The 26348-nt window shown below is 40.7% G+C and overlaps 1 protein-coding gene across 1 annotated transcript; it reads left to right on the top strand.

The window, feature by feature from the left end:
• The first annotated feature begins 396 nt into the window (after positions 1–396).
• On the top strand, positions 397–4784 carry LOC134747069 (uncharacterized). Its single transcript, XM_063681636.1, has one exon. It carries the CDS (start codon positions 1822–1824, stop codon positions 4660–4662), a length of 2841 nt encoding a protein of 946 aa, XP_063537706.1. The 5' UTR covers positions 397–1821; the 3' UTR covers positions 4663–4784.
• Positions 4785–26348: the final 21564 nt, after the last annotated feature.

The raw sequence follows: 26348 nt of genomic DNA, 5'->3' as shown, positions 1-26348 counted from the left end.
TTCTATTATTTAAATTCGTATTTAGAGGGCGAGGCAGCTCGAGTGATTTGTAATTTAGAGGTTTCTGACCAAAATTATCCCGAAGCGTGGAAATTGTTACGCGAACGATATGACAACAAACGTCAACTAGTCAACAATCATTTAAAATCATTATTTAATTTGGAAACTATCACGCGTGAGTCTGATAAGAGTCTTAGGTATATTGTTGACCACGTTTGTAAGAACTTGCGTGCTCTCAAGACTTTAGGTCAGCCCGTAGATCAATGGGACACCTTGATCATTTTTATGATGACGTCAAAATTGGACAGCACCACGAGTGTAAAATGGGAAGAGCACAAAAATTCTCTCGCGGACATGCCTACGCTAGATAATTTTCATTATTTTCTAAAGGGTCGTGCAGACGTCCTTGAAACCGTTCAGCGGAATAAACAGGACAAGTCATTTAAGCGTCAACCAGACGCACCTGTTTTACCGCAGCGGTCTAAACCTAGTCAGCCTAGTGTTAAGGCCTTCGTGGCTCATACCAGTGAACCTTCCGGTTCCAAACCACTTCACTGCGTGATTTGTGATGGAGAGCATCGAATTTTTGACTGTGCGTCTTTCAAGGCCAAATCACCCGAGGACAGGCTCGCTCAGGCAGCTACCTTAAAATTATGTCACAACTGTCTGAGAGTAGGGCATGAAGTGCGACGTTGTAGGTTGCCAGGAACCTGTCGTTTATGTAAGCAACGTCACAACACACTCTTACACAAAGAAACCGAGGCTAGTGATGATGCTATTCAAGCCAACCTCTCTAAGTTGAATGTGCCAACCGAGTCTAGAGGTCTACTAGCAAGGGCTTTGGTCAATTTGGTAAACCCGACTACAAAAAAGGTAGTTACCGCGCATTGCCTACTTGATCCCGGTAGCGAGTCGTCGTTTATCACTCAAGACATTAAGCAAAGGTTAGGTTTGACTTCCCTCACTCCTAGCAATCTCACCCAGAAGCTTGAAGGTGTATGTGACATTGAAGTCATTATCAAGGTCGATCGCTGTATTGTCGAAGTTCAATCTCAACGAAGTTCATACAGTGCTATATTAACATGCACAGTCTTACAACAGATAACTAAACCTATACCAAAGCGTAGCTTTGACATCAGCCATCTCGAATTAGCCCCCTTCGAACTTGCGGATCCTAGCTTTAATAAATCGTCCCAAATCGACATTCTCATAGGTGCTGACCTCTTTTGGGATATACTAGGATCTCAGAAAAGATCGTTAGGACATGGCAATCCTACTTTATGGAGCACTAAATTAGGATGGATAGTCGTAGGTCCCAAGCAGCAGTTTGATATTCTATCTAATTCCACGATTCGTTGCAACTTTGCTCGCACAAGCGACCTTCATGACGAACTCGCTAAATTCTGGGAATTAGAGGGCCTACCTCAGAAAAAACAAGCTTTAACCGAGCAGGAACGTTTGTGCGAGCAAAGCTTCGTCGCAACTACTGAACGTTCAGACGACGGGCGCTTCATTGTCAAACTTCCCCTAAAGGACGAGCCCGACTGCTTGGGTGACTCTTACAATGCAGCCAAGAAAAGATTTTTCCACTTAGAACGACGTTTTAGGAAGCAGCCAGAAGTCAAGGAACGTTATTCCAAGTTCATTCACGAATATGAAGAACTTGGCCATCTTTCTCCTTCGACCATTCCAAGGCCTACCAATGCGTTCTTTCTCCCCCACCATCCTGTTATCAAGGAAAAAAGCGAGTCTACTAAATTGCGCGTTGTATTCGATGCTTCGGCGCGCACTTCCTCTGGACTCTCTATAAATGACCTACAAATGGTAGGGCCTACGATACAAGACTCACTCTTCAATATTCTCATCCGTTTTCGGCAATATCGCTATGTGCTTTCCGGAGACGTTGAAAAAATGTACCGCCAAGTTTTGGTGCACGAGTCCCAACGCAATCTGCAGCTCATACTATGGCGTGATGACGAGTCGCAACCATTGCGAACTCTTAGACTTAATACGGTTACATATGGGTTCGCTAGCGCTAGTTTTCTTAGCACTCGGTGCATTTGGCAGCTTGGTGAGGAGTGTCAAGATCCTTTAGTAAAAACCATCCTCCAAAAGGATTTCTACGTCGACGATCTTTTGACCGGACATGATAATGAAGAGCAACTTCGCTTTATTCAGAAGTCTGTCTCTCAAAGCTTAGCCGCAGGAGCGTTTCCCTTAAGAAAATATAGGTCGAACTTACCTTCTATACTTACTGCGGAAGCCAACAACACCGAGGGTAACCTGATGCTCAGTGCTGCCACTGACACCCTTGGTCTTGACTGGGATCCATCAGTGGACGTTCTACGCTTCACCATTGAAATGAACCCAGTCGAAGCTCTCACTAAGCGGAGTATACTTTCATCAACCTTTAAAATATTTGACCCGCTTGGTCTCATCTCACCTTGCACAATCATACCTAAGCTTATCATTCAAGGCTTGTGGTCTTTGGGGCTAAATTGGGACGATCCTGCTCCTCAAGACATACAGTCAACTTGGCAGAAGTTTGCTGACAACATAAATAGCATATCTGAGTTGTCAATCCCTAGGCGAGTCTTGATTGATAACTACGTATCTGTAGAAATGCACGTCTTCTGTGACGCCTCTCAAAAGGCGTACGGTGCGGCTGTCTACCTCCGATCTATAGAAGCTAAGGGAAGAATTTTAGTGCGCCTTCTGTGCGCCAAAAGTCGAGTCGCTCCCCTAAAACCTGTCACTATCCCGCGTCTTGAGCTATGCGGCGCCCTTCTTGCAGCCCAACTGAGCGTCACAGTGACTGACGCCCTCCGCTGCCAAATATCGCGTCATGTCTATTGGACTGACTCAAGCGTCGTGTTATCGTGGCTAAATACAAGTTCAAACAAATTAAAAACGTTTGTTGCTAACAGGGTTAGCGAGATAGGAGAACTAACTGACGTATCTGCTTGGCGCCATGTTCCCACTTTGGAAAACCCAGCAGATCTTCTATCTCGCGGCGTTGAACCGAATCGCATCGGAGGCTGTTCCGCTTGGTGGCAAGGACCTACCTTTTTGCAAGGCCCTGAAGCATCCTGGCCTTCGCTGAGCTCCACCCCCAAGCAGGACCCGCAAGAGTTGCCAGAATTGAAGGTGCATACAGTCACAATCACGGAACCTTTCATTCAATTCTCAAACTTTTCTAAACTCTGCCGATTACAACGAGCTTTAGCCTTTGTCTACAGGTTCCTCAACAATTGCAGAGAGCCTAACAACAAAGTATCTGGTCCCCTCCAAGTTAATGAATTAAATAAATCATTTGACACTCTAGTCAAAATTTCTCAAAACGAATCTTTTGGTAACGAGATAAGTCTATTAGAGAACAAGAAGACTCTTAATCGCAAATCTAATATTATCTCTCTTGATCCCTTTCTTGATACTCAAGGAATTCTTAGAGTTGGTGGCCGCTTGGCAGGTGCTTCAGTATATACATTCGACAAAAGGCACCCCATAATTTTACATGCGAACCACCCCTTTACTAAGCTGCTCTTTCGACAAGAGCATCAGCTATTGTTTCACGCTGCACCACAGTTATTGTTAGGTGCCATAAAGGATCGCATATGGCCTATAGGTGGAAGAAACCTAGCAAGGCGTACTTACCATATTTGTTCTGTATGTAGGCGTTTTAGAGGCAAGACTCTAACGAATAAAATGGGCAATCTGCCCGCTGAGAGAGTTACTCCCGACTACCCATTTTACACTACTGGAACTGACTTTGCTGGTCCATTCTTAATTACCGATCGAAAAGGCCGAGGATGCAGGATAACGAAAGCATATCTTTGCATCTTCATTTGCTTCCGATACAAATGCATTCACCTTGAAGCAGTGAGTCAGCTGTCAAAGGATGCTTTTACCTTGTGCCTCCAAAGGTTTATATCCCGTCGCGGCAAACCTAAACAAATCTTTTGCGACAATGGTAGGAATTTTGTTGCTACTGCAAAGGAGATTAATGAATTTTTAAAACTCAATACGGATGGCATCATCGATTTTGCGGCCAACAAAGGTATTGAATTTCGCTTCTCGCCAGCATACGCTCCTAACTTCGGTGGGCTGTGGGAGGCCGGTGTTAAAGCCGCTAAATATCACTTAAATAGGGTCCTAGGCAATGCCCATTTAACGTTCGAAGAATTATCGTCTCTATTCAGTCAGATTGAAGCCATCCTTAACAGCCGACCCCTTTGTCCTTTGAGCTCATCACCCCAAGATTTCGCTCCTCTTACCCCGGGACACTTTTTGATAGGTAGGCCCCTCACTGCGTTACCATCGCCGTGCCTACTAGACTCCAACATAAATCGCCTCGACAGATTCCAGCGTCTTGAACAGATTCGACAGCATTTTTGGAAGCGCTGGAGCTCTGAATACGTCCCCGAATTGCAGCAGCGCACGAAGTGGAAGCTCAGATGCAAGGACCTTAAACCAAATGACCTTATTCTGCTGAAGGAGGATTTCACGCCGCCACTCAATTGGCGCCTTGGCAGGGTCGAACGAATCTTTCCAGGGACTGATGGCATCCCTCGAGTCGCCGATATTTCCACAGCTCGAGGCACAGTTCGTCGAGCCATCAACCGCATCTGTCTACTCCCGTCCCCAGATGACGCAGAGTCTTGAAAGCTTCAGGAGCTTTCAAGGGCGGGGAGAATGTTCACGCGAAACGGAACGGTGAACACGATTACCGGACGAGTAGAGCGACGTCACGGCCCAAGTGTCAAAACTAGCTCCACATCATCGTATATCTGTTATATACCTACTCATATCTCTACAAGACCGATTAACGAACTTTGCGTGTCATACACATTTTGTATTTTTTATATAATTTTAATTAAATATCTTTAAGTCTAAAACGTGACTTCTTATTGTTTGTCCCATCGTGGACAATATATTTCGAAAAACTCAGGTACGAGCCGGGGTTTGAACCCGCGACCGGATTGAAAGTCCCACGCTCTTACCGCTCTCGGCCACCAGCGCTCTAAGCTTTTAAGAAGCGTTATATATAGAAAAAACAGTTTTCACTGTGTGCACTGTGCATTGAATATAACATTGCTCTGGGTGCCTAGCCAAGACAATCATTTTCGATACGACAACGAAACGCTGTCTCTCTACCGCAGTCATATGGAAGAGTGATAGAGGGACACAAAGCATTTCGTTGTCGTAGCACAAACAATGGTCACCTTGGCCAATAGGCACACTGATGAGAAAGTGGCATATTAAGTAATTAACTGTTAAACAACATTAGTATTTAAGTTTTTGTTACTAACACTTCTATGGGAGGCAAAATAAATGATTATTTAATTCATAAATTGCATTTTATCCACTGGTGAGGCAAAGTAATCTGATACAAATTTTGAGTTGTTTCCTTACGTTAGCCGGTAGAATTTACTTTTAAATGATGATTTTGAATGACAAGTTTAGTATAACGTTCATTTGGATATGATTTTGGTTTGATTTTGTTTGATATTTTTCAGTTAGTATTTTCCTTGCGTTGGTGTGGTGAAAAATCTTGTGTTTCACTTGGTGGTAAAATTTGTTACGGCACGAGGCCTTGACACCCTAGCAACGCTCAAGATTCCACTTATCAAACTAATCGAACTCGCTACGCTCGTGGTTTCATTTCGATATCTTTCGCTGGCTCGGGTATCAATATTAGCACAAGCAGTTAAACAAGAACTTTGCCCCTTTGTATAACAAATAACTATTTTTACAGGGACGTAATGACGAATGAAGATGAATACAGAATAAACATTTTGAATTTTGAATTTTGAACAGGATGACTCTTCTGGCATGCCCGTCCGCCCGTATTACCCAACCAGATGCTTTTGGTCGTCATCCGGAGACAACGACATCAACATCAACTATCAAACTCCAGAGTTTACCCAGGCCATTATGATTATTTCTTAGAATTCACACATTTTTATTACACACTTTTATTTAGCTTGACGCCGTATATCCAAACTATCTTTGTATTTGTGTGTGCTTCAAATCTTGAAACTTAAATTTGAACCACTTGCCGATGTCTGATTCAGTTGAAATTTGGAGTACATCCGTAATTCCCAAGACAATGCAATAATATGCTAACATGGAGCTGATCTGATGAACCAGTCAGAATAAGTAGCAAACGTAACTCTTCTATGGAAAAACATAAACAAATCGAGTTTGGGTTCATTAGAAAGGTCTCGTACAGTCAGCAGTAAAAGTGTGTCAGTAACTCGTATACTCCACAACATGTGACATTATGAATTGTCACAAATTAAAATATTTTCTATAAATAATTTAATTTGTTCTCATTCTTCAGAAAGTTTTGTTATCTGAGAAGCCGCTTAATATTGTAATGATAATACATACTTATACGAATTCTTAGTTAAAATTGTAAAGCATGGTCACTATCTTGAATTTCTTTATTCTTGGTATGAGCATGTTAAAAAATGTATAGAGTTAGACCAAGAAAAGTCTGCAATGTTTTTGGTGCGTTATTTTAAACATTAAACTCCTATGTAATTATAACGTTTAAATAACACTTGCACTACGTTTGCTATTTAAATTGCTGCAGACTTATCTTGGTCCAACTTAGGGCTCGCGGTCGAATCCGTGTTTCGTTTACACGTTTCGAATACCCGTTTCCGAATAATACGTAAACGGTTTTCTGGCCCGTTCCACACGTTTAATTAAGAAACGTGTAGTTAAGACCCGTGTACACGGATAAACGGGTATTCGAAGATACGTATCTTATTTATCCGTGGCTCCGGACACGTCCTTGACGATAGTAGCGAAGGAACGAACGCCAGCTACAAATAAATAGACAAAAGATTCATGACGAGTTTCTGTCATATTTAACCTTATTCCGTGGGTCATAGAGTCGAAATTCAATAAACGGTTTAGAAACTCCTTTCTTGAGCAGGTAGTTTTTGCTTGCAATAGGTATTAAGAGTATTCACGCTTCTTATCAAAGTATAGTATTTTATATAGCACTTTAAATAGCTACTTTTTTTTACGTTGCGGGTTAGCAATATAACAAAAAACCTGCTAGTACCTATTTAAAAAAAATATTAGAACCATCGAGTTCAGTATGTAGGCAGGAAGTTAAACTAATGTTCGAAATTGGCATTAAGTAAGTATTTATAAAAAAATACAATTTTAACTTGCTTCTTTATTTTTAGTTTAATTTAAGAACATGATATGAAATTATATTTCTTGTCATATAATGTAGGTACACCTTATAAAACAAAGTCCCCCGCCGGGTCCGTATGTCTGTCTGTATGTTCGCGATAACCAGACCTCACCTATGAATGAAGTTTTTCTTTGGGAATGTTTATGTGTATATTTTGTTAAGGTTTTGTTTAAATTGGTAGAAATATGACGATGTTTGCTAATGAAGTTAGAAAAAATCACGCTGGCTTAATTGAAAACGCTGCCCAATCTATTTGATATCAATGTATGGTGGACTTGTCTCTCTTTCATTGGTCTACAAAAAAGTGCGCGATGGCTGTCTGTCTATATTTTAAGAATAATTAACCCATTATTAACTTCTAAAAAAACCGGACAAGTGCGAGTCGGACTCGCCCACCGAAGGTTCCGTACAAATACATCTGTAAAAATTTCAACTGTCTAGCTATCACGGTTCATGAGATACAGCCTAGTGAGTGGTGACAGACAAATGGACATTGAGCTCTTAGTATTATTAGGCTTCCGAAGTGAATACTTGTTACAGAATGTATTTTATTATGCTTGACTCTCCATGCGAAGCCGGGGCGGGTCGCTATAGTTATTAATAAACACTTTAAATCAACTTGATAAACTTGCACCTTCTCAATAAATTCTAATTGTTTTTACTTTAGGTACCTCTTACCACAGTAAAACGCTTTTTAGTGCGGTGCAGCTACAAAACAATGGAAAACATTTTCTTGTGCAGATGTTTTGACCTTATTACAACGACATAAAGCTTGTAATTGGCGGTGACACTTGTGATAATAGTTTGGGAACCTACATGTTTTCGACGATGACAAACAAAAGGATATTGGAAAACAATGGATGGATGGACCACCGGTCGGCAACGTGCGCATTTAAGTTATTTACGCCTAAACACTACTGGTGCTCCGATTTATCTAGAATAGTTGCACAAAGACGGTTAGCATTGAAAGAGTTTCGTCGCAATCCAACGCCACAAAATTTAGATATATTAGAAAAAATAAATATTGAAAGCAAAAAGAAAATTGGACGGGCAAAGGCTGTAAGTTGGCAAAAGTTTTGTGACAGTCTAGGTGAGTCTACCACAGCGTCAGAAGTTTGGAAGAAAATGCGTTGGGCCAAAGGTGTCCGAGGCAATACCTTTAACGTGTCCTCTGATAAGAAAAATGAATTATTGCGTAGTTTAGCGCCAGACTCAGTGACACCTCGTAAGCCCATTATTAGATCCGAAAATACGCAGTTAGATCAAGAGTTTAGCATTCATGAATTAATGTGTTGTATTAAAAAGAAAGATACTTCACCTGGGGAAGATGACATAACGTATTCAATGTTATTTAATCTACCTATGTGCGGCAAAATGTATTTATTGAAACTATACAATTTGATATTTGCTAATGCTTTTGTACCAAGGCAATGGCGAAGTATACAGGTGGTACCTATTCCTAAACTAGGTAATCGTAGTGATGCTGAAACTAAGCTTCGACCTATATCTTTATTATCCTGTATCTGCAAAATCTTCCACGTTATGTTAACTAAACGATTAGAATGGTATGTTGAGAAAAACAAAATATTTTCAAATTCTGTTACGGGTTTTAGAAGAGGACAGTCTTGTATTGATGCCCTAGTCCGCTTGGTTACGTACATACAAATAGGTTTTACTGAAAAAGTTCCAACCCTCGCCTGTTTTTTAGACATAGATAACGCGTACAATAATGTGTTGATAGAAAAAGTTGTAAGTACGTTAGATGATTTGTCGGTAGGATCTAAAATATGCAATTACTTATGGAAGTTTCTTACCAGAAGGAAGCTTAAAATTAAAAGTGATAATACAAAGGATTGTGAAAGGTGGTGCAGAAAGGGACTAGCTCAAGGTGACCCTATGTCTCCTTTGATATTCAATATTGTTACTCATAAAATAGCTAAGTTTACTGAAAATGTAATGTTGTCTCAATATGCTGATGATTTTGTCATATACAAAAGGTCATGTAACTTGAACGAAAGTATAATGAGCGTACAAGTATCACTCAGTGAAATAGCAATTAAGTTAGGAGAATTAGGGTTAGAAATATCTAATAGTAAAACTAAAGCTTGTTTATTTACCAGAGGACGAAAAATACAGCCCATAAATCTAACTCATGGAAATAATATGTTCAGTGGACAAAATAAAATACTTAGGTTTCTGGTTGGATAAGGCATTACTATTTAGCAGCCATATAAATGAAATTCATGTAAAGATATCCAAATACCTTAACATATTGAAAGTTCTGTCCGGGCCGACGTGGGGTGTACACCCTTCTCATTTAAGGAGAATTTATATAGCGCTAATTCGCAGTAGGATGGACTATGCATGTTTTCTGTATGACTGTAGTGCCAAATCCCATGTAACGAAATTAGATAAGCTACAGAATCAAGCCTTAAGAGTAATAGGTGGCTTTATAAAAACTACTCCGATTCATGTAATGGAGTCTGAGTTAACTATAGTACCTTTACATATACGTAGATCATATTTGGCTTACAAATATTGTCTTAAATGTTTAACATGGACCAATAATAAAACTGTCGAATTTCTAGAAGTACTTGAATTATCTGCTAGAGGTAGGTACTGGATAAGGAAAAAACTACCACTGCTTGCAACTGTATACTCCGATGTAAAAAATGAACGGATATTTACCTCAAATCCCCTTAAAATGTTCAGTCTGAATACTTGGGTTTCTAATATACAATTCAGAGATGTCATTTTTACCAATTTAGATTTAGTGCAATGTGCAAAGAAATTATACCATCCTAGTGATATAAGAAACAATGTTTTATTGGAAGTAAGTCAAAATACGGAGATTGGCACAAAATCTATACAGATGCATCAAAAAATGAAACTAGTATAGGAGCCGCATATTTAGACCCACTGTTTAAAACCAAAAGTTGTTACAATATAATTTCAGAAATTTGTATTATGTCGGCGGAGTTATTTGCGATTTCAGAGGCCATATCTTATGCAGTTAGTTTAAAATGCAAAAATATCGTCATTTTTACAGACAGTAAAAGCGCTTTGCAACATGTAGCTCGCTGCGCCTCTGGAAACAGAGGTACAGCGATAGCTTACACTGTGCTTGATAAATTGTACTCTTTACCTACTGATATGTCTTTGAGACTGCAATGGATCCCCGCACACATAGGATTAAGAGGAAATGAGGAGGTTGACATGTTAGCAAAAGAAGCCCGCACAATTGGAGCAGAAGTTTATATTACACCAGACTTTACAGAAAAGTTACATAAATACAATATGAAAGTACGTGGGATATGGAAAGAACACTTTGATGAGCGTTGCAAAGAAAAAGGTATATGGTACAGGACTATGCAATGTGAACCTCCTCATATTCCTTGGTTTATGAGTGCTAGGTTAAGTAGGAAATTAATTAAAATAGGGTTAAGACTTCGTTCAGGACACATTCCTCTAAAGAAGTTCGCTTTTATGATGAAAAAAGAGCCATCCCCGAACTGCGAAGCTTGCAATATTGTAGAGGATGTTCAACATATACTGGTGGAATGTGTACGGAACGAAGGTAAAAGACAATTGTTGATGAAGTCACTAAATATTAATAGGTTAGATGTAGGCGCTTTTCAAAGCATCTTGGCGGCACCAATCTCAGAAGAGGCAAAGGAGATATATTTATTTGTGTATAATTATATTAGTCAGTATACTACTACAGGCCGTAGACGAGTGTAATTTAGATTAAGGTACGATGGGACTGGCGTAATCTTAAGATTAAAAGTCCCTAAATAAATACATGAATAAAAAAAAAATAAAAAAAAAAATTAAGTTTATTACCTGAACGCTAGTGCGAAAGTGACCAAAGTGAATTATGAATGATTACCAATTTAAAGATCTATCTTAATGTAATTAGCAATATTATCGCAAGTTATCCAAGGTAGTATGGGTTTTTATGGTTCTTGCGTAAAATTACTCGATAATCCCGCTTTTGTGCACCTACTAATAACTTTTTTGCGCCGTTGGCAGGTTTGTTGTTTTCGCAAAGCAGTAATAGATCCGAGATAAAAATAACCACGAAATAATTAAACTGTTATTTTTAATTAATATTGTATTCTGTCTGCACACCTATTATTAACGAAAATACTATACCATTATGTAATTATAAAAAAAACTATGATCGATATAAAATTTTTGTAATTAGCTTAGAAGCAATCGGTTTTATTAAATGATATAAATAGTTAAAAATAAAAATTATGTATACCTACTATAGGAAGATTAGAAAGATGGCTCAGTACCTATGTTTTATCAATACGGTTAAAAACAATTTAAAAAAAGTAATTGTGCGGTTTTATGAAACCACGATGCAAGTGAAACTTTTTTCGGATTGTAGGCATTTAACTAAAAAAAATCGGAAATTAATTCGATTTACGGTATTAAAATCGCGGTTTTAATCTTAACTTAATAAATTGGGGCGATAGAATAAAAGCTTCACTTTAAAAATCGTACGACAAACGAATTCATCTGAAGTCAACATAATAATAGTGGACCTTGTTACCATTGTACATTGGCTCAAACTGGTTCGGAGTATTTGGACCCGTTCGGAACGGTCTTAAGTACCCGTGTAAACGGAGATACGTGTCTGAGATACGTTTCTTGGGTACGTTCCTTCGAAACGTTTTCGAATCCCGGCGGTTCCGTGTAAACCGGGTTCTTAGTACCGCCGGGCTTAAGAACACGGGTATTCGTTTCGGCGTGTAACACGGATACCGGGAGCCCTAGTCCAACTATGTATCTGAGGATTCGAAAGGCTTTGTCATAGGAATCCGAAGTCAAAATTGTAAATAATGGCCACCATCTTGAATTCCTTAATTTTTGCCCTGCGGAGTCAGGATGGTTGCATTTTTATCACCTGTCACTATGCCTGTCACTTTTGCACTTACATACTTGTTAGAACGTGACAGGCATGGTGACAGGCGATAAAAATGCTACCGTGCTAAGCCCGCGGATCATAATGAAAATTGATATAAGAATGGGGATTTAAGTGGCCCTTTAACATATTACATATTAATTCGTAGTTAAAATTGTAAGAAACGGCACGTGTTATGAATTTGTACATATTGTGTTCAATTGCGTCGAAAATGTAATAGGTACGTACGTAGTAAGCAGATGTAGATAAATATAAATAATATGTACATATAAATCTTCTCTATAGGTTTTTCGAAAAGTGAGTTCTCAGTTCGGGGCGAACTACTATCGTTTACCGTAGTCAGGTTTCAGCTCCAAATCTTCTACAAAACATAATTATATCGATCTCTGTACAGAAAATTACAGACGAAGCGTCTCCGTTTGGTTATATCCTCCTAGTGAGTAAATAGATCCCTAGTGGCTTTCATACGTCATGTTCTCTGGCGTTGCGATTTGCCATAGAGCATAACGTGCTTTCATATTGGTTGATACTGCCGAAGGCCGAAGGCCGAGCTCCGCGTAGGGCCGAAGGCCCGAAGCGTCACACGAGAGGGGGAAGTTGGAGCTTAAACACGACCCAATAGTAAAAAGCCTTAGACAAGCGAAACGGCGGGCCGAAGGCCGAAGGCGCACAAGTGATCCTATAAGTAAGCGTTCCGTTTTTTCCTTTTGAGGTACGGAACCCTAAAAATGTACTCATGCCAGTCCATTGACAGAGCCCGGTAACGATTTTAGATCAAAAATGTTAAATTGATAGATTTTAGTCTTTGAAATTGTACACCTTTTGTTACGTAATTATCTAAATAACAAGTATTGGTTTCTATTAGCACGTATTCTCATCATGCCTTTTAATAATGAGGTCGCGAGCGTGCGTCACTGGTAATATATGAAGAGAAGGGGCAGTTTTAAAAAAATCATAAGAATAAAATGGTAAATTATACAAAATGATGTATAAGAATAGTTTCAGCAAATTTTGTAGATTATTGAAGTATCAAAATTACGTTGAAATTATGTCTATTTTCAGAGAAATTGTCACTTGTTTTGAAGTAATTTCTGGAGAAAATTGATTTCATCTAACTTTCATTTACACTACTTCAAAGTCATAATAATAAAAATGTAGTCTGTACAGGATATGTGTAATACAAAATTACCATTTTTAGCAGTCCAAACTTTACGAAATTTACAAATAAGAGCGACAAAATCAGTGCTTTACGCGCGTTTACCTAAACGTCCAACAGAAAAAAAAACATTACTAATTTAGTGAACCTGTTTTCAAAAAATTAATCTGTAAAACGGCAAGATGAGAAGACGTGCTAATAGAAACTTGTTATTTCTATTACGTATCAAAAGTTGTACAATTTTACCGACTTAATCTATCAATTTTACGTTTTTGCGACTAAAATCGATAACGGATTCTTAAACGTTTAGCTTAAAATTGTGAAATTAATTATATGTAGTGATTGCACACAACTATACACATCATTTATTAGTAAATTAAGTTCATAATAAACGTAAGTAACTTGGTAGCGCTCTAAAAGTAATTTGTTACTGTTTTCGGTTTAAATAATAAATTATTCTCGGTACATAGTCAAATAGTATGCTATTGTTTAATTATCAATTTTCCTTGACACTTGACATAGTGATTGGCATACACGCCGTTTTGTCGCCTAAATAGTGTTTAGTTTTTAAGTTTATAAAATGCATATATATATACATATTACAAATACCTTAATATGTGACTTGTAATTGTTGTCTGATTTAAATTTTTAAATAAATAAATAAATTGTTCTAAATTGCGTGCTGGTGTGCACGCACCGCAATAGGTAGGTATTTAAGTACTTACTTCATAATGACAGTAAATAATATACGCAAAAAGTTTTGATTTTATTTTAACCCTGAATGCCAAGAACCCCTAAAGGGGTCGTTACTAGTCGTGCCCACAGCGCCAAGGACCACTATAGCGGTTATGGCTGACGCTGTCAAAGTAACCTTGACACTTTCAAGTAAAGTTTACATTCGCTGGCTTGCGCCGGTTATCTTGGCGTGACAGTGACGTTTTTGTTTATGACAAAGCGTTCAAAAGGTTAACATTGCTATTGATCTTTTTTTTACTGCGTGCTTAATCTTTCTATGCTCCCGTCAAAAAAATGCTATTTAAATAGCAATCTAGACAACTTCATGTTTAAGTTGAATATATATGGAATCAGATTTGCTTCTAAGCATACCAAAGGTTAAGATTGTCCTAAATACACAACTATTCTAGTCTTGCCTGTTTTTGTAGAATTGTACAATCGCCATCAGATATACGTAAAGGTCTTTTTCGTGCACATTTGTGGACAAAAAAAACCAAAACTTTTCCCTCGCAATTTAACTAGACGGAGCCCCGCTTCGCGGGCATTTGAAGCTACCTAACGAACCTATTAATAAAAAACGGACTTTTCTGAATATGGTTTACGAAATGTGTTGGGACAACTTGATTTATGAACGTGGTTTAGAAAATAGGCAGCTTGAGAGAGAGGTGACGAGTAATTTGTTTAATTTTTTTTTACAATTTTTGAGCGTTCATAGGAGAATGTGTGGAGCGAGCATTATTTGACGTGTAGGTCTGGGTACAACAAAAAGAACGCTTGTCAATAAGGTGTTCGTACTGTTAAAATTCAATTAACAATAGCCTTTATCGACCATCAGCAGTGTAGTCCCTTTTTGATTGATGGAGATTGTCACGTATAGTTCCACTACTCGCCGCCGCGTCGTCCACAGCGCATTAGTTCATCTATCGCTTACAAGATGTCATTAATTTCTGTAATGTTATGTACTGAAAAAAAAAATCTTTACTCTGTTACAAATTCCCCTTTTGCACGTCAAAAACTCCCCGCCCAAGCCTATAGACAAAAAAGTCTAGTGAACAAATCATCACATGTCAAAATTTGACATTAGCAATCCACAGTTAGGTGACAACGAAACCAAACCGAACCACGCCGAGTTCAGAGCCATTTTAAACCGTATAGTAGTAAGAAAACAAAGTTGATTTTTGTTGAATAATTTTTTCAATGAAGGAGTTTTGGTTGTACCAAATGATACTTTCCACAGTTGATGAACAAATGATTCATTCCACTGTTGAACTGATGTTGAAGCCGAAACTGACAGTTGTGCATCTCGAATAGGGCCCCTTGCTTCACTTACGCCTGGGGCGTAAGTAGTTCCCGTGTATATGTATAAGAGAAATTATAAAAGCTACTTAGCCTTTAGATCGGCCAAAATTAAATGGGTTGTTGAAATGCAATGATTCGTGTCGATTATCGCCACTGAAAATCCGACCTCTTTATATGTTTATTTTCTGGGTTTCATTCCTGTAGTACGCAAAATAGCTAAACGTTCATCTGGTCCATATATCGATAAATTTAATATGGTACATATTGGCAAACGAGATTAATAGAAGTTGATATAAGTAATTGTTAGATTTACAACATATTGTTACATTAGGATATTGAAGTGTAGGCATAGAATATTAGGTATTTATAGGATTCGAATAACATGTAATTAGATCATAAGGATCATATAGCTTAGCGGTACTATATACGGAGAGTCATGTAAGACGACTCTCCCCATATTAGGTTAGGAATGTAATCCATATACGGAAAGTAATGTAAGATGACTCTCTAATAACCATTTGACACCTTTCACGTGTAGACCTCCCAAGTAGTGTGATTCATAGTTAACCTAGATAATTTCGTATATATAAAGGATTGTATCTTTTAAATTAAGGCATTATATCTTCAGTATTTAACCGACAGTCTTGTGTTTTACTTCTGTCTTGGGTCCCATCCTTACAATATTTTCTTATATGTCGAGAAAATTCGGCTGGTACCATTGTATTAACATTTACAATGAACTAGGAAAATCACAGCGTTGACATCCAATCAATATAAAAAACCTGAAGGAAGGCAATGACAAATTAGAATTTGAATTTATTTATAAATAATAGACAAAAAAGAAAACTAAAACTGATGCTGCAAAGAGTCTGCAACATCCTGCCCCGTAAAGGCTCACCAGAGGCCAGTCTCATATGTTCCAAACTGACAGGTCCAGGAATGTCCGGCAAGATATCCAAGACAGTGGCTACTGAGAGAACTCATAAAGAAGAAGGTGAATGTAGAGGATGTGGGGTTCCTTTGCTTCTGCTTCCTGGTGAGAGGCAATAATATTGACAGGCTTAAAGATGCCACCTTAGGGGCTGATGTCAAGAATAGAATAACCAACTTGATAACCACCCTGAGGATTAAGAAGAGCGCAGCGGGGAAAAATATGAATGTGACTCTGGGTCGTATCGCAATTGCCTTCCCCGAAGCAGTAGCCACTGTCTTGGATATCTTGCCGGACATTCCTGGGCCTGTCAGTTTGGAACATATGAGACTGGCCTCTGGTGAGCCTTCATTCCCAGGGATAGGAAGACAGTCCTCCTTGGCATGCCTTCTTCCAAGGGCTCATGCTCACACCAACAAGATCCTAAACGTGTTCATGATGGCCAATCTTATGGTTTCTCAAACCATAAATCATAAAAAACGACGGAATGGTATGTGGACTGTATTAATGAAAGGGGAGAATTATACCTTCGATATAATATTTAATTAAGTATTAACATTTACAATGAACTAGGAAAATCACAGCGTTGACATCCAATCAATATAAAAAAACCTGAAGGAAGGCAATGACAAATTAGAATTTGAATTTATTTATAAATAATAGACAAAAAAGCAGAGAGGACCTATCATGGCAATCACTGCATTTGCGAAAAGATCTATTATCTGACAGCTGTCGACGTTCACTCACTGACTACTCCGAATTTCCTTAGAAAACCTGTTACCCTACCCCAATGTTAAGCGACGTAGTTCAGGTCGTTAATCTTCTAAATCTGATTTTCGCTTCGTGTCAAAACCCTGACAGGGACGAATTGCCTTGGGCTATTGATAGGGCGCGCGTATCTCGCGACGAGTGGATTGTTTACTACCGTCTGGAACCCTTGTTGTCCGACGCGCACGCAAGCTTCATCGGCCTGGCCCTCGAAGACTACACTGGGTCCAACATACATCCAGGCTTGGTCTTCATAGCTCCTAGGTACGTTGCTGTGACTCAATCAACTCAACCTAGTATATCAACCGCTAGAACCGGATACTATTTTACCTTTTCCATAATTGTCCTCGGCACAGCGCCAGCATCTATTTGGCAAGCTCCGTCTTTATTAGCGGTGGAAAACCCGCTCTTACGAAACGCTGCGTTGCGCCAGCTGAGGGATTTTAGGACTGGTATCTTTGAACATCCCTATTTGGGTTCTGCTGAAAACACACCACTTCGTGTGGTCCACATAAAACAGGATCTGCTTAGCGACACTCCACGCTTTATCACATTAATAATTCCACGAGACGATCCGGACTGTGTGCGTGCCATACCCAGGTACCTGAGCGACTACGACTTTGGCCTGTATCGACTGGCATCTCTGTGCGTGTATGAGACACGGTACCAAGCCTCCCTCATTGACAGAGCCTGTTACTGGCGCTTTGAGTACATGTTCGACGACACAGACCCCCTAGAAAAATTACACAATGTTGTCGATTTTTGCGTTTAAGTTGAGCCTGCTATATCTGCTCCCGTACATCTTTAAGGCTCATGACCCACTTTTGTTGCCTGCACAGACTTCGTATCTCACTACCTAATACATGGCGGTCGACAACGTGCAACGTGTACAGGACGTCTGGATTCACGTTGAGGAGTGGACAATCCGGTCGAAAATCATTGAAAATACCACGTCAAAATTCTTATTAGTTGACTTGCCTCCAGGGATATCTTTGTGTAAGATGGCCACTGTACACGCACCCTAAGTTAATTGCGTTGACAACTACTTGGTACCAATTGCCAGCTTGCTTTACACCCTCAAACCACAACTCATACGGGTTGGTTTTTCGATACCCGATTTTTCCTATTCTGACCGCCGTTCCATGGCACTTTTAATGGCCTCCAACTCCTACCAATATTCCTTCCTAATACAATCCTTCCCCTCCTTGGCTGTTCGCCTGGACTCACCCTTGATTTTGGAAAACAACGATTGTGGGGCCAACAACTGCACAGTGCCCAGAGTGGAGGCCTTCTTTGTGCAAGCTTCGGTGGAGTCTGGCGTGATGCTTGGAACACACATGGCCACCAAGTATGTCATTTCACCTTTGGTCGACCAGTACGCAGCCCCATTCTTACAAAAACACATCGGCTCGTACTACACTGCCGCAAAACGGCCTTTTGTTAAGTGGTATAACCGGGCAATATACGGGTCGGTGGAGGGTGGGTTGACTCCCCGGCAGTACGAGGCAGGCATGTCTTTCGGTCCTGGTTCTGCAGCGTCACGTAGCTTTGAAGCCACCGGGTCCATCGCAACACCTGGTTTCCACACTCCCATATCCAGTTCCGTCGCTTCAGCCGACTCAGCATCATCACTATTCTCCGCCGCAGCGGGGCATTCACGTGGTTTCGTCGGCTCTTCATCATCCATACATGGCGGTTTTGTCCGCTCGGGAACCTCGGGACTGCGTCATTACTATTCCACCCCAAATCTGCCCTTCTTATCACGTTCGACCACTTTCCTCGAGACTATGTCCCAACGCACCCTAGATGTGGTGATAGCCTCGGAGGCTGGCGTATCTGCTTCCGTCGCCACCGACATCGCCGCTAGCACTGGACGGTGTGCGGTGGTCACTAGCACGTGGCGACGTGCCGCCATCGAGGGAGCTCGCTCGGCCCTATTCCGCCTCAAATCAGGACGCCTCGGCCGTCGGCGGAGAGGTGTGGCCAGGGAGCTGAACCGTGGGTTGGCCAAGTCCGTGTTTTATGCTGGGCAAGCCATTGATTGGGTACGCCGTCTACCTCCATACATCAAAAATGGCATTGTGTATTCCATACCCTGGATCACTTCGGGATTTCATAACTTGCGTACCTTTGACGAGAACATAACTGTCATCCACCCTATACAGTACCTCGCCTCATACGAAAAATTCTTCGTCGCATCTGCCACGTTGCTCTTTTGTGGATGTTTTCATAACGACACCCTGCGTTCAGCGGTAAACAATGCCTATCCAGACAAATTCTTAGTTAACCTGGGGGTGCGTAACTTGACCGCTGCTGATGTGGTGTTCGACATCAGAACAGGCGTACCTGGGTATATGCTCCAATCGTGCACTTCTTTCTTTGACTCCTCCGTCACGGGGATGGACAAAGGTTTGTTGCTGGAAACCCTTAGTTTGCATTTCGATACTCAGTACGTATTTAACGACATCCTCTTCTATAGCGGCCCAGCGAAATATATCATCAATGATTATCGTGCATACTTCAACGACATCTATCCAACATTTGCGCCCATCTCCCGTGGAAAACTAAACGTAGACGAGCTCCAAAAGGTTGATGATTACAACAATAACATACGGAGGGCACGCCGCACAAAACGTGACTCCTATACTATATTTGGTGCCGGCGGGCGCCCACCCGTTTTCTTTGATTCTGAGGCTCCATATACCACTTCTGTTAATCATTTATTATCCACTCCTAGATTACGGTACGAGTTTAACATGATACAATCTGATCACTACAATAACAGCTTATCCTACTTCAAGGACTTAAAATACTTCGCTGAGCAAAGCAATATCGACTTCACTAGCGCCCGCCCACATACCGGGTTCAAGGTTGTATCGGGCATTACCTTACTGGAAATTTTGCGTGGCATCGACCCCTTCGATATGTACATCCCGCGACTCAATTTTCTGCGCGAGCTTCTGGATGGCTACGCTCCACATACTGACCTACAAAAACTAAGAGCCGTGGCTCAGTCGGTCGGCTTTCAGTTAGAATACCTTTCTCTGGTTGACTTATATGCATTGTTCTACTTGAAGGCTTTTCCCAGCGATTTTTCCGGCTTTTACAAAATAACCAACGCTACCGTTGAACCCGACACCTTCTCTATCATTTCGTCATATCTTTACAGAAATAAATACGCTCGCATTCCAATTCTGCTGATAGTCCAGACCCAGGTGCAGGCGGACGCGTTGTCCGGGATGTTGTTGGTCGAGGCGCGTGACACCTCAAAGGTGAACACATGGAAACACTACTCCCCTATCGTGATCACCACCCAGCTAACTATGATTCCTTCCGCCGCTTATAGTATATGTGTTTCTTCCGCCGGGTTGGTCACCGGAGCCAGCTCACTCTTTGGCTCCGGTGCTGGGGTGGGCATGGATAGTTTGTTCTATGATGCCTGTGGCATGGCTTCTATACACATCACCTACGATACCTCCATTTACGAAATAGTCACCAACGACAATATGCCTGATCGATTCAAGTCATTGCTGTCTACTCCACGCACTGCACCCTTCCGAGAGGCTAGGGACCAGATGCGAGGCTATCAAAACCAGCAGCGTCGCGAGATGAGGGAGCATGATCAGCGGCAACAGGCCGACTGGGCGCTACCCGACTTCCAACAGCGGGATTACGAAGTCCGCCCCCCTCAAGCTCAGAAGTCCCGGAATCCCAATCGTTCCGCGGGTTTCAAGGGCCGTCGTCCCCAGGCGCAGCGCGCCGACGGTCCAGTCCCTGTACTGACAAAACCCAGTACTGAAACTCCACCGACAGACGCCCCTTTATATGATGTGGGACCTGCTTCTAGCATGATCCCCATCCAAGAGAAATATTGTCAAAATTTTGATTACGGTGGATTCATTCCGGTCGTGGAAGCCACGTACCGTGACTTGTGGGCTATTGACCCACGTTTACATGAACGCTTGCCGCAGAGCGCGTTCACCCACGTAATGTGTAACCACTTGAATGTGGAAGTACTGCAACAAGCACGCGAAGCAGGACAGGACGTGCTGCCTCAGTATTCGGATTTTCATGAGGCTCTTCCGGATTATCAGTGCATACCTAAAAGTGTCAATGATTATCTTACACATATAGGCACTGTCTTAACCGCAAGTGGTGAAGAGGTAAAGGTAAACCTACCCCCCGCAGCCGTACCACAAGGACCACTGGAGGTCGATGGAGTTCACATCCCATCTGGTACTTATGGCGTATTGAACGCCGGAAACCACAATGCGTATGAGTGCTACATCAGTCCGCTGACTACATCAAGAAGAGTGGAAGCGTCGTTAGCACAAGAAGCCGGATACCAACCAGTCCCGCCGCAAATAATACCCCCAGGGTTAATACCGAACGCCAATTGGCTGGGGTATCTGCCAATTGATGGCATGAACTTTAACGCGCAACAGAGACTGCTTAATGCCCCATTCCCTGATGATGACACGGTCAAGGGAAGACTCAGAATAAGTCATACGTTGTGTGACCGAGTTTACATCGTGCTCGCCGAGCTTAAAGACCGGTTTAAATGTGCAAGATTCCCTCTGGTGGAATGTATGACCCAAGGATGTCCGAAATAATACACACGCTGGAACCCGGCCACAATTTATCGCTGTCTGGGCACATCTACCTTGGCCACAAAATTGCTTCTCTCATAAAATCGCCAGCAATGTCGGTTGACCTCACTGACCCTTAAAAAAAAAAAAAAAAAAGAAAACTAAAACTGATGCTGCAAAGAGTCTGCAACACATTGACTTTTAATAGTACATTGTTGAGATTGTTGCCGAGGGATGGAAAGAAAGGCATTTTCTGACGAGGTACCTAGATGCAAGGCCGAGACTTGGTTACGTAGATACACGTTCGTTCCGCGTAGGTGCGCGCACCGCACCGCGCCCTCGGCACAGTAGCGGCGCCGGCGCGGCGCGCAGCGGACAAAAGTCCTAGGAGTAAAATGAATCACACGAATTTCATTTTTGCCCGCTGCGTCCGCGCCGCCGGGCGCGCGACGGCCGTGCGTTGTCATCGCTGGGATAAAAATTAGGCACTGCGTTTTCGATTTACGAACAAAATGCGACCATTTCCAAGCATGTTTGAGAAAATGATGATTTTGAATGATACATATTTAAAAACGTTCAATTGGATTAAAATTGGTTTGATGCTTTACAGTTAGTATTTTCCTCGAGTTGGTGTGGTAAAAATTAATTATGAAACCAAGTTAAAATTGTAGGTTTTCTAGCTTTAAATTACAGGAGGTTGAAAATGGCCTATATGACAAATGCTTTGTTTTGCTCGACTCGATGGGAGCACTGCAAGCTTAAACCTATTTTATTTTTGTAGACAGCGGAATACCACGAACAGTCCTGTTCCGAAGGGGATCAAGAGGATCAGGACTTTACGCCCATGTGAGTACCTCAATATCGCCGTAACAAAATATTATAATACTAAACGAAAAGGAAAACTATAAATTTCATTTCATATTATTTGCCATGCCATAGTGTTATTTGTGATATCACATCTAGCCAACATCTAGCAAACATATCGCTAGGCACAATAAATAATCAGCTGTTGTCCGCAACTTTGTTCGCATGAATTTTAATAGGTAATTTAAGTACCTACCTACCTATTGTAACGCCTTTTCATGGAGTTCTTAGTCTTTCATTTAACCAAAAAAATTGTTCAAATACTTTTTAATCGCATTGTAAAACGGATTTTCTTAATCACACTTTTTACCTAAGAATTAGGTAGGTACCTATAGCGAAGAAGGCGAATAAAAAACGAAGAATATGACAGACAAATAAATAAACGAATAACAAAGGAGACGAACGTTGATGATAGTGGGTATCTATTATATTATTCTAAATCTGACCAACATTAAATCGAATACTTCTTAGATATCATTATTTTTTCAAAACTGATGATTTATTCATATTTATATTATTTCAGTTTTGACAACGCCCTCGAGTCGCCGACTTACACGTGTAAGGTGCATTTGTGTAAAATGAAACGTATTGAGTGAATGAGACAGTATACTTGAATAGACATTAGAAAGAAAGGGAAGAATGATTGATTGAATGAAAGAGATAGAAATAGTATTAGGTCTAGAGTAAGTGAAAGAGAAATATATCCATTATGGCCGAAAACGTTGTTTCTTTCTTACATGTCGCGCGGACGAAATCGGAAAATAAAATTAAATCGAAAGTTTTTCATAAGTAATTTACTAAAATTTAACTTTATATTGAGTATACGTTCTATATTCAGTAAAAACAATAGGAAATACGTTATATTTCAAATAAATAAGGGAACATCGGCATAATCTTGCACAATGGAAAGCACGCGGGAAGAGGACTTACAGGAATTCACAGTGAATCAGCTCAAAACGGAGCTCAGGTCCAGGTATCTGCCCGTCACAGGGAACAAGGAAGAATTGGTGGCACGTTTACACCAAGACAACATATCGAAACAGGAAAATGGGACATTGAAGGAGTATAAGATGGAACGCACGAAGAGGTTGTCACAAGAGGTCGAGCTTAAAAATCTTCAAATTCAGCTCGAACAGATGAAAAAGGATGACGGTAATAATGGTACTACACCAGGTACGTGTACAGCAGATAATACTTTATTGCAAATTTTGCACACTCAATCAATGATTTTGCAACAGATTACTAGTCCAACACAACAAACATTGCAAGTCTATTCTACAACGGACACAAGTCAAGCAATCCCTTTATTTGGCGGTAACAGGTCAGAAAGTGCGACTGATTGAATAAAACAAGTAGAAAGAATTGCAAAGTTAGCGAATTGGTCAGACAATTTAACATTAGTAAATGCATCAATGAGGCTTAGGGGTCCAGCAAGTAATTGGCATAAGGCCATAGGTAAAAACTTGGGTAACTGGCATGAATGGAAAGCCAAATTGTGTTAGAGATTTTCTTTGAAGATGTCATTTACTGAATTTATAACATTTCAAGCAAAGAGAACACTGCGGAGCACAGAAACTATCACAGAATACATTTACAGTAAAAATGCCGTATTTGTTAAATCACCCTGTACTATTAAAGAACCGGACAAGGTGTCGTTGATCCTGGAGGGCATCTGGGACACAAGGGGACAGCTCAAAAATGCTACGAGAATTTCGGGCTCATATTAAATAATCTTATTAAAATGTTTTGAGTAAAATACTAATGCCTGCTGTGTTCGCCTGTAATTGGTGGCGCAATCATAATTTAATAGTATGCAACTGTGTTAGTCTATAAGTTGTTGTTGCCACTGTTGGTGAACCAGAAAAAAAAAAAAGCGGGTCACTCACGTATTATTAAGTCGAATAGCTCGACATGTTAAATTTGATCGAAACAGGGACCGGACAACCCTTTCCGCGATAAAACCCTTTCAATGGGCAACACTTAAACACGGCTAACACATTGAAAGACTTTCCCTTTTGAACTGCAAGCCCATTCATACCCTTACCTTTGACTAACCCTTACCGAAAAGCTAACCAAAAATAAGGCTAGCCCTTAATAAGGGTTACCCTTATCTTTAAGCGCTTTTTATAAAGGTTTCCCTTTGCGTGAAAGAGACAGGATTAGTATATATCTACGGTAGTGTATGAAAAGGAAAGAAAATACGTGCCTAGTCAAAGAACGCCGCCGTCGCCGCCGACGATCGCTCGGATTCGAAGTAATGTGTGCTTTATGAGCAAGGTAGACGACTTAAATTAGCACGCTTATATGCTAAAAGGGAAGCCCTTTATAAGGCTAACCCTTATAAGCAATATGCAAGGTGTTGGTGAGCGGATGATAAGGGTTTTGTAAGGGTATTTGGGCTACCGATTACTCAAATGTGGTAGCTTTATATAAGGGTTTTTAAAACCAAAACAAAGGGTTTCGTCTGGCAAAGGGTATGGTGAGTTAAGCCTTATGCAATACCCTTATAAAACCCCGATAAGGGATAGCGGGCCGGTCCCTGGATCGAAACATTCGAAACATGTCCAGCTATTCGACTTAATAATACGTGAGTAAGTAAGTATAGATAAATAAATGTTTCAATATAAGTATGGGGAGTAGCGACTTATGTGAAAAATAGATCTCCCACGTTGCATTGAATGACCGTATACCTGAGGAAGTGTGGACCGGGTCCAAGGTGGATCTTAGTCACCTCAGGGCATTTGGTTGCAAGGCTTATGCTCTGGTTCCAAGTCTCAAGCGCAAGAAGCTAGATGCTAGGAGTAAAGAATACATTTTTGTGGGTTATTCTGAGACTACAAAGGGTTATAGGCTGGCAGATCCCTCAGATCCTAGGTAAGTCATTTTATCTCGTGAGTCAAGCTTTAAAGTAAACAGCGGAGTTAGCTAAAAAGGGTAGTTTGAAGTTCCAGCACCTTGCCATAAGTAATGAAGCTTCCGAATTAGACCTCTGTCAACACTCAGTAGCGAAAGGAGACTTATCGGCGTCGGCAATTGATAGGCTATCCTCGCATTGCAAATACCTATTATGTCGTATTTCACGGTTACCACAGGAGACCGAAGCGGTGCTTCTGTTGAAGACAATGATTCATTCTATAATGGAACGTTTGTGTTATCAAGGCTCTTCCGCGTCATCTGGTTCTGACAAGGAATTTCAGGCTCCTAACGAAACTCGTGTAGTTAGAGAGATTATTTACAAAATTGATCTTTTACTATAAAATATTTGAATTTGAAATTTAAGGGTGACACTTGCGTTCGTACTTTTCTTTCTCGTCTAGAGGAGTTGCGTCATGCCAAAAGGATTTCGGAGACCAGAATATACAGAGGTTTTCCTGAGATTCTCGAAGGTCCTGCGTTGTCGTGGTTCCGGTCGCAACGTACGAAACTCACTACTTACAAAGAAGTCACCGCAGCTTTACAAGAAGAATTTGATATACCTGATTTGGACCACCAGTTGTTACAGGAAATACGGGTTAGGACTCAAGTCCGAGACTATAGTTTATTTCGTATCGACCATTCTAGGAATGTACGAGCGTCTTACGAAGGAGGTACCTGAAAAAGAGAAGCTGGAATAGCTGGATATTATGATGAGAAATATTCGTCCGGAGTATTCTAAAGATTTAGCTTTCGAATCGATAGAGCAACTGAAGTCATTGTGTAAGCGGATTGAATTGGCGCAAGTTAAGGCGAAGCAGTTTCGTGAACCGGTTTTATCAATTAAATCGAATGATTCTTCATCTGACCATTCGCCAAAGAATGTTGAACCTCGGAATAGATCGTTTCCGTCCCGTTTTCCTAATTCTTCTAGAAACTTTGTT

This window comes from Cydia strobilella, chromosome 14, assembly GCF_947568885.1.
Source record: "Cydia strobilella chromosome 14, ilCydStro3.1, whole genome shotgun sequence".
In the NCBI taxonomy this organism is placed as follows: domain Eukaryota; kingdom Metazoa; phylum Arthropoda; class Insecta; order Lepidoptera; family Tortricidae; genus Cydia; species Cydia strobilella.
This window is presented reverse-complemented; position numbering and strand designations above follow the sequence as displayed.